General features: G+C 39.0%; 1 protein-coding gene across 1 annotated transcript in view; it reads right to left on the reverse strand.

Annotated features, from left to right (window-relative positions):
- Positions 1-373: 373 nt before the first annotated feature.
- Positions 374-12,868, reverse strand: part of UBR1 (ubiquitin protein ligase E3 component n-recognin 1) — a 204,117-nt gene continuing 191,622 nt past the window's right edge. Inside the window, exons 45-47 of the mRNA XM_037018909.2 lie at positions 5,926-6,096; positions 4,520-4,621; positions 374-3,071 (exon numbers count right to left, since the gene is read on the reverse strand). Of these exons, the coding sequence (XP_036874804.2) occupies positions 2,930-3,071; positions 4,520-4,621; positions 5,926-6,096 (415 nt within the window). The 3' untranslated portion in view covers positions 374-2,929. The remainder of the gene's footprint in view (positions 3,072-4,519; positions 4,622-5,925; positions 6,097-12,868) is intronic.

Here is a 12,868-nt window from a genome sequence, read left to right on the forward strand (position 1 = left end):
ACATTTCCATCATTGCAGAGTTCTTCTGGGCAGTGTGCTCTAGCAGCCATCTCCACAATGGGGTGTGCATATGCAAAGGGATGTGTAGATTCACTTGGAAGATATTTAAATAGAAATAATCTATTTTTCAAATGATTTTTAAAATCTCTATTTTGGGCAACATTTTATAATGTACTTAATGCATTACTACAGTATTGCCTGAATGTAAAATAACTATATCTCTCTCTCTATATATATATATATACTAAGCATGCTTAAAAATTACTTACTGATGGAGTATATGGTCAAAAGGTTTGGAGACCTTTAAACTAAATAAATACCTATGACTTTTAAAGAATTTGGGCTGACAAAGATAACTTTTAATTAGAGCTCCTTTCTAGGTATAGATTTTTATACTTCAAACCCAAATCCTCAAACATGAGAAGTCCCTTTTTTCTTTGTAAATATACACATATGAGATATTTTATTTCAAAAAGACAAGAACATTATACAAGTTTTAAATTTACATTTTGTGATAAAAGATACCAATATATGCATTATTTGTATAACTTCATCATGGATGGAATTTGAATCAGTGGTATAAACATGTTGCAGTCACTAAATATAGATCATCATCACAGTGAACCAAAATGCATAGTTGTTATGAAATGACAAATGACCACTAAAAGGTGAACTCACAGTCCATACACCAATGTAATAAATTAATTATACAGACATATGCTTTTCTTCTTTGTATCATTAAAGTTCTTGCCAGTCCCTCACTAAGCATTAGAAAAACACAGTTTTGGAGCCATCCTGTTGAACTAGTCCCTCTACATACTACACTAAAGAAAATAAAGTGACTTTTTGCTCATTTGTAAGTAAACTTTAATAGCATAATTAAATTGTTTGCAATGATGAAGGCAAAGCACTAGGATAGTGGAATATAATCTGATATCCCTTGGCTGGGACAGCACTGAGACATAGGTTCACCAAAAGTGCAGAGATCTGAATCAGTCTTAGTAAGTGGACCTCAATATGAAACAAGTTCTTTGGCAGTAAAGGTCTGTCTGACTGGCCATTGCAGGATAGTCCTTCTGGCAGCTTGAGAGCTTAGCTTCAGCATTGAAGTGAATATAAAAAGACTAGAAATAAAAATTCAGTTTATCTTTGCTGAACTGGGGCCAATCAATTAGGGATGAAGTCAGCATCTTTTGTTGCCTATTCTGACTCAGACTTCCCATCCAACGCGATTATATAAGGAATAAAGGGAAATGTTCTAATCATTTAAAAATATTAGCAAATTTGACAAACTGAATACTGAATTTCCTGAGCCTCACCCATCAATTGTTAGAAATAGTTCAATGGAGTTATATCTATTTCCTGATACCTTCTGCACAACAACTATTCAAATAGAAAATCATGATTGATTCTGATGCCTGTTCATGCCAATCCCTTACTGCAAAATCCACCTCTTCTTTACTTTACATAAAATCCCAAAAAATCTAACCCCAAATGTACATCATTAATCACCTTGCAAATATATTTTTATTTGCTTGCCTTTGCTAAGCAAAAGGGTAAGAAAACATTTATACACATATATATGACACTAGTTGCCAAAGGCAAAATAATATGGTCTTTGAATGCATTTTTTAAATTCCTAACATTAGCTCAGAGACAAGAGAAGCTAAAACGCAAGATTTCAATTTACCTTCTGTCTGCCATTTTATATCACAAGTTCTTGATATAAAAAGTTAAGGCAAAAACCAAGAAGTCTATGCACAGATTTGGGAGAGCTCAATTATTTATAAACAAGATGGATCAACCATGGCAAGTTAGAACAGGTCACAGACTATTGATTACATGGCTCTTTTGGATGGTTGTACTAGTCATAAACAGCATTTATGAAAGAGTTGCACACAGATAACAAATGAAGGATGTGTCTTTTACAAAGACATAGAAGTTTATAGAATTGCCTTAAGTCTGATTGTTCTAATTTACAGCTGCCATGCTCCATCCATTGGGGGAATTTCTTATCTCCATTCTATAGATAATTTACTTAAGAACTGTATCAGAGTCAAATAGGATGGTGCCACAATCAAGAGATGAGTGAACTCATTTTAGAAACCTGCCTTTAGAAAACGTAAAGTATAATTTCAAAAGTCAACAAAGCTATCTGTGGTCAGAAGTGAGGATTACAGGCATTTTGTCCCATCAGTGATGAATAATGTCTACATACCCTAACTCTTCTTGAGGTCTACAGTGGGAAAGAAGCTTTTACATACTGGCAGAGACCTGCCTTAGAAATGGCAACTCTGCCTCTATAGAGATTGTTTAATTTCTGGCTGAAACAATAAGTGGCACGCACATTAGGGATACTTCCTTAAGAGAGATAATAAAAATTTACTTTTCAGAATGCTTTCTCAATTGAAGTATACTGCATGGTTTCTGCAATTCCTCTTTAGCTGCAAGAAAGACTATCACAGATTATTAGAATCTTGTCAGTGATCCAATATCAGCTAAACCTGGGGGATGGCAGGGGAAATACCAAACACAAAATTGTAGTAGAGTTAACCAACATATAAAAATGTCCACAGCTGCTTGATGTGACTCCATTTACCAGGTGAATGAAACGAAATGAAACGACAGATTATGAAGATAAATGAGTTTTCCAGAAATGTTAGCAGAATCAGACACTTGGGGTGAAGAAGCATTCTTTTAGTGTTCTAGAACATAAAACAGATTAATCTATGTCCTTCTTTTCCTTTACGCATATGTTCCCTAACTGAAAGCAACACCCCGATAAAGAATATTTTATTAATGCATGTAAATCTGGACATAGAGCAAAAGACCCTCCAACCCTTCTTCAGCCGTCAGAAAGTTCTCCATAATTTTGAATCTGTCTTCATTACTGTTTTCATTCGTGACTGTCCCGAGGCAGCGCTGGAGCTCACAGTGACTGCCAGTTGAATCCAAATAACATCTGATTAGTTTCCTGGCTCCTAGCAATCTCTTCTATAATGCAGTGCTGTTGCCACACTAAATGGAGCTTCCGATACCGCTCACGAGATAAATGAAGGGGGTTGCCCCTCCTTCAGGAAAAAAAAAACACCAACATGTAAGTTTCAATTAAGTAACTACCGCATCTTTATTGCCTAAGTGAGTCGAGATATAAAACACCTGAGATGTTCTTGGAGCTGGGAGGAATCACCAGGACAGGGTTTTAAAAAAGATTATTTTCCCATCACCACTGGTCTCTATGAACTTGATAGGTTACTTAGCTAACAAAGCAGAAATTTATTTCTTGTTTATTCAGAAAATAGGTCAAGTATACCCATGGGCATTATGGGGTCTCATTTAAATGGCTAGTAAGATTTATAACTTGAAGCAGCTCTATTCTTTTTTGGGTGGTAGCGGGAGTGGAGCTCTAATGGCTTTTGGTCTCATATAGTTTATTCAGCTTTGATTTCTGTTTTTTTGAGTAGGAGAGGTTAGACCAGAGGTATAACACTAAGCCCTCAAAGTATATTCTGCTCCTCAGAAATATTTAGTTATAACTGTCCTTATATACAACAGATTTGTTGGTGATTAGTAAATATTTAAGTAAAATTACTCCCCATCACCTAAGGCTGTAGTGTATGACACTGCATAATGGCTAATCAAAAATTACTCAAATTTGGTTGTTGCCAGTAGTGGAGAACTGAGAGATTCTCATTCCTGAGGCACTCAAGTGTCTCTTCTGGTTGGGTATTTTCAAATTGCCTAATTAATTTTAAAATTCTGCATCTCTGTGTCTTTCTAGAACAACTCAGATCTCTTATCCTCCCTCAGTCACTGACCACTTTAACTACTCAGCATTTTTCTCCCTAAATCCAAAGACTATCTCTATACAGGTCAAATGCTATGACAATAAAAATAAATCTCCCTAGGATCAAAAAAGTTCCAAGCCCCATCTAGTAACTTATTCATTCCAAGTAATACTTCTAAAGAACTGAGTTTCCGTTGACAAAAAGAGACAGTTTATCTTCTTTTTCAGTATGTACTTTGGAGACACACTCTTTCTTATATGCCATGAGTAGTACTCAAGTTCCCAATATCAGAGAAGATATAGAAAAGTTCAGGCTTCTAAATATTTTGCTAATGCTTGGAAGCAAAGAAGGCTGATATAGCTCTGGGTAATGAGTTTTAAGTGTTGCAATGGAAATAATGAATATCCACTTTAAACCCAATTCCCACAGTGGATACTACAGATTTTTTTTTATATATCAGTGTCACTTAAACCTTCTAAGTAATTCTAAAGCAAGGTTGATTCAAACATTAGGATGGCTGGTATTTATAAAAATTTTGGAGAAGTGTTACCCTCAAATTTTGGAAAAGCACAAAGTTGTCAAAAATTTTGTGTTATACTTAGGATGGCATATTTAATATTTTTAATTCATAGCTATTTAAAAGTAGCTCTCAATATTAGCATAAATTTTTAGTATTATAGAACGGTTACCATCCATGTACAACAATATGACTGATTTTTTAAACATCTTACTTCAGGCCAGGGTCTGTTTCTCCATATTCATCCAAGTAAGGGGCTGGATAAGCACAGCCTCTGGCTTTACCTTCCACCAGGACCACTCTGCATTCTCTGATTCTGAAGGACAAAATCAACCAATAGGAAATACTATTAAGTGCATGTGTGCAAATGACACACATATGTTCACTGTATAAAAGTTAATTTGAAAAAAGACATGGTCAGTATCTGTTAGGAATTCAGTATATAAAGACAATATAAGCATAGACAGACTAAATTGTGTTCTTTTTTTTTAAAACAAACATTGCTATTTTTGTTGAAGCTACATGAAAGTATCAATGGATTTAGGGAATGAGATCAGTAATACTGACTGAATGTATTCAAGAGAGGAAGGAGACTGTCCTGCTTGAGCCACAGATACCCTGGAAAATGGTGGCTGAGGTTGTTTCTGTTCTGTTTCCTGACCTATGACCTGGAGAAGGGAAGGTGCTTACAGAAGAACACAGCCACATCTCCCAGTCTGATAACCTTGGCCAGAAGGAAGGTCAGCTAGGGAAGCATTAAGCCTTTTCTGAAGAGCCAGCCTCCAGTAGCGCAGACTATGAAGAACCACCGCCAGTTTGAAGGTACTTGGGACTCTTACAGCAGAGAAATAGACATCAAATATAATGCTCATGTACATGTGTACAGAGAGGATAAACGCTATAGAAAGAAATTATGAATTAAACAGCTGGAATAGGTAGTAGGTTTACTTGCTGTAGAAGAACAAAATACATCTTTGGGTTTTGCTTCTATGCATTCATTCCCATTGTTCCAACAGATGCCTACAAGCAATGATTATATATGTTTCCATAGTCAATGAGATATTTGGGCTTATGTAAACAGAAACTACATGACATGGAAAGAAAAGAGAATGGAAAGAAAAAAAAGCACACACACCACTGTGAATTTTCTCTTTCAGGTAATTTGTACTCTCCTTTCATAAATATGAATTACTATTGTTCCACTCTCAGTCTTTTGCTAAGAGACCAGGGAAAACAACAGTGGGTTGACAGAGGAAATGAAGAACATTAATAAAACATTTAAAGGACAACCTAGAGTAACAACTTACATGTGTACTTTTTAATTATAAATTTTAGGACTCTAAGCTCTTTCACTGCAATTTTCACCTGAGTATTACATAATACCAAAGTAATCAATAAAACATTTTCCACAAAGAATAAAAATGTGAACAGAATTCTTTCTTTTTTAACTACTTACTCTGTAATACCTTCTCGAATGCAATCTCATGTGAACAATAGATCTTTACTCTAACTTCTGATAGATCATTTCCTATTAAACACACTGTCCTGCCACACTGGCTTCCAGATTGGACCCAGACCCCCTAAGTTCATTATGAATCTTCCAGATCACTCACTACTTACTTCAGGAAAATGCAGACTCCCGCTCCACAGTGAAGTGCATGAAAAATGCAAGCTCCAATCTCTTCTCCATTCACAATTTCTTGGCAGCAAATGTTCTGAGAACACAGTATAGCCCCACAGAAAAGGCAGAGGACAGGGTGCTTTCGCTCATCATCTGCAGACCGTGGGCACCTCAAGAAGGAAGTAAACATTCAGTATGGTGGAGATATAACATCACTGGCTGCTTTGCAGCAAAGAAAGCCCTTACAACATAAGAACATTTAATTAGATGAATCCTCTTTAATACTTCTCCCTAAGAGGACTTAACAAAAACATCTTCTGATTAACCCACAGTGAGAAAATCTGTTATTAAATATACAGTGTCCTGATAATCTCTATAAAGTTTGGCAGTTAAATATGCCTAAAGATTGAGATGCATTTATAGAATCCAGTCTTCATCTGACATTACCAGTTTACAGTCAACTGTCTCTTCTGCATTGGTTTAGTCAATCTTGTCCCTCCATGTTGGAGGAATATGACCTTGTCAACATTTGTACAATTATTTTTTAAAAATCACAATTTTCTAAAGTAAGGGTTCAAATGCAGTTTCCCCTTTTTTTGAAGTAATGAGATAAGTAGGGTTGAAATGAGAGACTGCACTCTGAGCTGATGCACTCTCCATCCTGGAAACACATCAAGTCTTAGGAAGGCAAAAGTGAAAAGAGTTGACTTGTTTGAACAAAGTAGTACTTTGAGGACTGACCTTTTTACACAGTGGCATGCTAGAGCTTTGCTATCATGCCCACACCCAAACCCCACACAAAGGTGGGTTTCACTCTCTGAATTAAAGTAGTAATGGCTATCTTTAAAAAAAGGGTTTCCATGCTCTTATCTGCTGTATAATGGACATAATGGAAACATCAAGAATCTGGAGAGTAAAAAATAAATACAACCACAGGAGAGATTCAGAGATACCCACAATGAAGGTCAGAATGAAGAGCACAGAAAGAATGTCGAATAGGGTATTAACTGTATATTCTCTGACCCCCAGTTTCTCAGACAAGATAAGAAAACCACCATTTGTCTACACAGGAGCAGAGGGACACTGTGCCTGGGTATTCCATTCCCATCTCCTATAGATGAAGGAGCTATTTTCAATTTCAGAAAGTTGCTCTAGAACATAATTATAGCTCTTTTTGGATAAAGCCAACGTCTTCTTTCACCTTTAGCACAGGATGGCTGGGTCCGAGTCAATATCATCCTGAAAAGGAAAATGGGCGTGATCCCTCAAATGCAGTAACTGAGCAGCCAGCCATCCTCCTACACTATGGATGGCTCAGCCTAAAAGAAAACTGGTGATGACAATAAAACTGGAAGAGCTCATAAGGTTTATTCCCATTTTTATTTGAAACCAGTAAGAAGTAATATCATCCAGAAGGATCTCCACTGTGATTACTCTCTTCTTAGGTCCCCCTAAGAGCCAACAGTATGATACTCTTTAATGTCTGGAAGATAATACCTAATTACCGGCATTCGTGGTAGCAGTACAACCCTAGGATTAGGAGAATCACTGAAATTAGAGCTGGATGCAATCTGTGGAATAATCTAGCCAATTTTTTAAGGGCTGAGAGATAAAGTGACTCAACCACTTGTTTAGTAGGTTGACCTTAATCTGCATGAGATAAGCACAAGGGAACTAACAGCAAGGTCAATTCTCTCTGGTAACAAGAGGCTGGAGAACGGGCTGCTCAGGCCATTGCTGGACCAGTTAAACTCTCTACCTTCAATGTTGCAAGCCATGGTTATTATAACTAAATAAGAGAATTTCCTTACTCATTCTGTAGGGCAGTGATTTGCAAAAGTGGACCAAAGAAGAGCTCTCCAAGCCCTCAAAATCATCTTAAACTACTATCTCTTTCTTTGGTTCAAAGAGCAGCAAGTTATTTAAAATATGACTAAAGACTACTAATAGTAACCTGTACACCAAGGCACCTAATTGGAATACTAATTGGTATCTTTAAAACAAAACTTTTTTGTATTTACTGAGAGCTCTAGTTAATATAAGATTACTAAGAGGTTTGGCTATTGCACAATCTTTGTTGCATTACAAAACCCCAGCTGAACTTCAGAATTCCTACAGTTTGGGAAAAGGATGCTTTGTTACTAATACATCATCAGTGAAGCCTTAAATAGGCTCTGATTTCAGATTGCTGAGATTTTTGCTAGTTTCAGGTCATCAACATCAATCTGGGTTCCTATGGGTGGTAGTGTGGTGCCATCTGAGTGTCAAGATATATAATTCCACCAATAATGATTTTGGTTTATTATTTTCAAGGCATGATTCATTGTTATTCAAATATGAAATATTCAGGGCGGAGCCAGGATGGCGGCGTGAGTAGAGCAGTGGAAATCTCCTCCCAAAAACACATAGAGCTATGAAAATATAACAAAGAAAAATCTTCCTAAAATAGAGACCACAGGACACAGGACAACATCCAGACCACATCCACACCAGCAAGAACCCAGCGCCTTGCGAAGGGGGTAAGATACAAGCCCCGGCCCGGCGGGACTCGAGCGCCCCTCCCCCCGGCTCCCGGCGGGTGGAAAGAAACTGGAGCGGTTTTTTTTTTGGCGAGTGCTTTTTGGAAGCCTTAAGGGACGGGCCCCCGTTGCTAGGGAGGCAGGGTGGCGGGACCGGTGAGCAGGTGCCTGGGACCGGCGCCTGAGGACAAAGAATATCCCGCGTTTCTCCCTGCGGGACTGGCGGGCGGGTGCCTGAGACCGGCGCCTGAGGACGGAGGAAATCGCGTGTTTTTCCCCTTGTTTTTTTCTCTTTTTGGCGAGCGCTTTTTGGAAGCCTTAAAGGGACGGGGACCCTGGTGCTAGGGAGGCAGGGCGGCGGGACTGGTGAGCGGGTGCCTGGGACCGGCGCCTGAGGACAAAGAATATCCCACGTTTTTCCCTGCAGGACTGGTGGGTGGGTGCCTGAGACCGGCACTTGAGGACAGAGGAAATCGCGCGTTTTTCCCCCTTTTTTTCTATTTTTTGTGAGTGCTTTTTGGAAGCCTAAAAGGGACAGGGACCCCGGTGCTAGGGAGGCAGGGCAGCGGGACTGGTGAGCGGGTGCCTGGGACCAGCGCCTGAGGACAAAGAATATCGAGCGTTCTTTCCCTGCGTGACCGGTGGGTGGGTGCTTTTTGGAAGTCTTGAAAGGACAGGGACCCTGGTGCTAGGGAGACAGGGCAGCAGTACCAGTGAGCGGGTGCCTGGGACTGGCACCTGAGGACAAAAAAAAAAAAATCGCGTGTTTTTTCCTTTTTTTTTCTTTCTGTTCCCTCTCTCATTGTTGCTGTTGTTGTTTCGGTTTGGAGAGTGCTTTTTGGAAGTCTTAAAGGGGCAGGACAGGACACTTAGACCAGAGGCAGGGAATCTGGGGATCTCTGGGCACTATAACCCCCTGGGCAGCGGGGGCACAGAGGCAACTAACGGAGATAAATAGCCTCCCGGCCGCTCCCCCTCCAACGGGGCTCCACCATTTTGGAGGAACAGCCCCAGCCAGGCCAAGCCCACAGCAACAGCGGAGATAAACCCCATAGCAACTGGGCAGGAAGCAGAAACCCTGTCTGCGCACAGCTGCCCAGCACAACCCACTAGAGGTCGCTATTCTCCCAGGAGAAGGCCACAAACCAACAAGAAGGGAAGCTCTTCCAGCGGTCACTTGTACCAGCTCTGCAAACTATCTCTATCACCATGAAAAGGCAAAACTACAGGCAGACAAAGATCACAGAGACAACACCTGAGAGGGAGACAGACCTAACTAGTCCTCCTGAAAAAGAATTCAAAATAAAAATCATGAACATGCTGACAGAGATGCAGAGAAAAATGCAAGAGCAATGGGATGAGATGCAGAGAAAAATGCAAGAGCAGTGGGATGAGATGCAGAGAAAAATGCAAGAGCAGTGGGATGAAGTCCGGAAGGAGATCACAGATGTCAGGAAGGAGATCACAGAAGTGAAACAATTCCTGGAAGGATTTATAAGCAGAATGGATAAGATGCAAGAGGCCATTGAAGGAATAGAAGCCAGAGAACAGGAACGTATAGAAGCTGACATAGAGAGAGATAAAAGGATCTCCAGGAATGAAACAACACTAAGAGAAATATGTGACCAAGTCAAAAGGAATAATATTCGTATTATAGGGATACCAGAAGAAGAAGGAACAGGAAAAGGGATAGAAAGTCTCTTTGAAGAAATAATTGCTGAAAACTTCCCCAAACTGGGGGAGGAAATAATCGAACAGACCATGGAATTACACAGAACTCCCAACAGAAAGGATCCAAGGAGGACAACACCAAGACACATAGTAATTAAAATGGCAAGGACCAAGGACAAGGAAAGAGTTTTAAAGGCAGCTAGAGAGAAAAAGGTCACCTATAAAGGAAAGCCCATCAGGCTAACATCAGACTTCTCGACAGAAACCCTACAGGCCAGAAGAGAATGGCATGATATACTTAATGCAATGAAACAGAAGGGCCTTGAACCAAGGATACTGTATCCAGCACGACTATCATTTAAATATGATGGCGGGATTAAACAATTCCCAGACAAGCAAAAGCTGAGGGAATTTGCTTCCCACAAACCACCTCTACAGGGCATCCTACAGGGACTGCTCTAGATGGGAGTACCCCTAAAAAGAGCACAGAACAAAACACACAACATATGAAGAATGGAGGAGGAGAAATAAGAAGGGAGAGAAGAAAAGAATCTCCAGACAGTGTATATAACAGCTCAATAAGCGAGCTAAGTTAGGCAGTAAGATACTAAAGAAGCTAACCTTGAACCTTTGGTAACCACGAATCTAAAGCCTACAATGGCAATAAGTACATATCTCTCAATAGTCACCCTAAATGTAAATGGACTTAATGCACCAATCAAAAGACATAGAGTAATAGAATGGATAAAAAAGCAAGACCCATCTATATGCTGCTTACAAGAAACTCACCTTAAACCCAAAGATAAGCATAGACTAAAAGTCAAGGGATGGAAAAACATATTTCAGGCAAACAACAGTGAGAAGAAAGCAGGGGTTGCAGTACTAATATCAGACAAAATAGACTTCAAAAGAAAGAAAGTAACAAGAGATAAAGAAGGATACTACATAATGATAAAGGGCTCAGTCCAACAAGAGGATATAACCATTCTAAATATATATATGCACCCAATACAGGAGCACCAGCATATGTGAAGCAAATACTAACAGAACTAAAGAGGGAAATAAACTGCAATGCATTCATTGTAGGAGACTTCAACACACCACTCACCCCAAAGGATAGATCCACCGGGCAGAAAATAAGTAAAGACACACAGGCACTGAACAACACACTAGAACAGATGGACCTAATAGACATCTATAGAACTCTACATCCAAAAGCAACAGGATATACATTCTTCTCAAGTGCACATGGAACATTCTCCAGAATAGACCACATACTAGCTCACAAAAAGAGCCTCAGTAAATTCCAAAATATTGAAATTCTACCAAACAATTTTTCAGACAACAAAGGTATGAAAGTAGAAATAAATTCTACAAAGAAAACAAAAAGGCTCACAAACACATGGAGGCTTAACAACATGCTACTAAATAATCAATGGATCAATGAACAAATCAAAATAGAGATCAAGGAATAAATAGAAACAAATGACAACAACAACACTAAGCCCAAACTTCTGTGGGACGCAGCAAAAGCAGTCTTAAGAGGAAAGTATATAGCAATCCAGGCACACTTGAAGAAGGAAGAACAATCCCAAATGAATAGTCTAACATCACAATTATCAAAACTGGAAAAAGAAGAACAAATGAGGCCTAAAGTCAGCAGCAGGAGGGACATAATAAAGATCAGAGAAGAAATAAACAAAATTGAGAAGAATAAAACAATAGTAAAAATCAACGAAACCAAGAGTTGGTGCTTCGAGAAAATAAACAAAATAGATAAGCCTCTAGCCCAACTTATTAAGAGAAAAAGAGAGTGAACACAAATCAACATAATCAGAAATGAGAATGGAAAAATCACGACAGACTCCACAGAAATACAAAGAATTATTAAAGACTACTATGAAAACCTATATGCCAACAAGCTGGAAAACCTAGAAGAAATGGACAACTTCCTAGAAAAATACAACCTCCCAAGACTGACCAAGGAAGAACCACAAAAGTTAAACAAACCAATTACGAGCAAAGAAATTGAAACGGTAATCAAAAAACTACCCAAGAACAAAACCCCGGGGCCAGACGGATTTACCTCGGAATTTTATCAGACACACAGAGACGACATAATACCCATTCTCCTTAAAGTGTTCCACAAAATAGAAGAAGAGGGAATACTCCCAAACTCATTCTATGAGGCCAACATCACCCTAATACCAAAACCAGGCAAAGACACCACCAAAAAAGAAAATTACAGACCAATATCCCTGATGAATGTAGATGCAAAAATACTCAATAAAATATTAGCAAACAGAATCCAACAGTATATCAAAAGGATCATACACCATGACCAAGTGGGGTTCATCCCAGGGATGCAAGGATGGTACAACATTCGAAAATCCATCAACATCATCCACCACATCAACAAAAAGAAAGACAAAAACCACATGATCATCTCCATAGATGCTGAAAAAGCATTTGACAAAATTCAACATCCATTCATGATAAAAACTCTCAGCAAAATGGGAATAGAGGGCAAGTACCTCAACATAATAAAGGCCATATATGATAAACCCACAGCCAGCATTATACTGAACAGAGAGAAGCTGAAAGCATTTTCTCTGAGATCGGGAACCAGACAGGGATGCCCACTCTCCCCACTGTTATTTAACATAGTACTGGAGGTCCTAGCCACGGCAATCAGACAAAACAAAGAAATACAAGGAATCCAGATTGGTAAACAAGAAGTTAAACTGTCACT

The sequence above is a fragment of the Manis javanica genome, chromosome 8, assembly GCF_040802235.1.
Source record: "Manis javanica isolate MJ-LG chromosome 8, MJ_LKY, whole genome shotgun sequence".
Taxonomy (NCBI): Eukaryota; Metazoa; Chordata; class Mammalia; order Pholidota; family Manidae; genus Manis; species Manis javanica.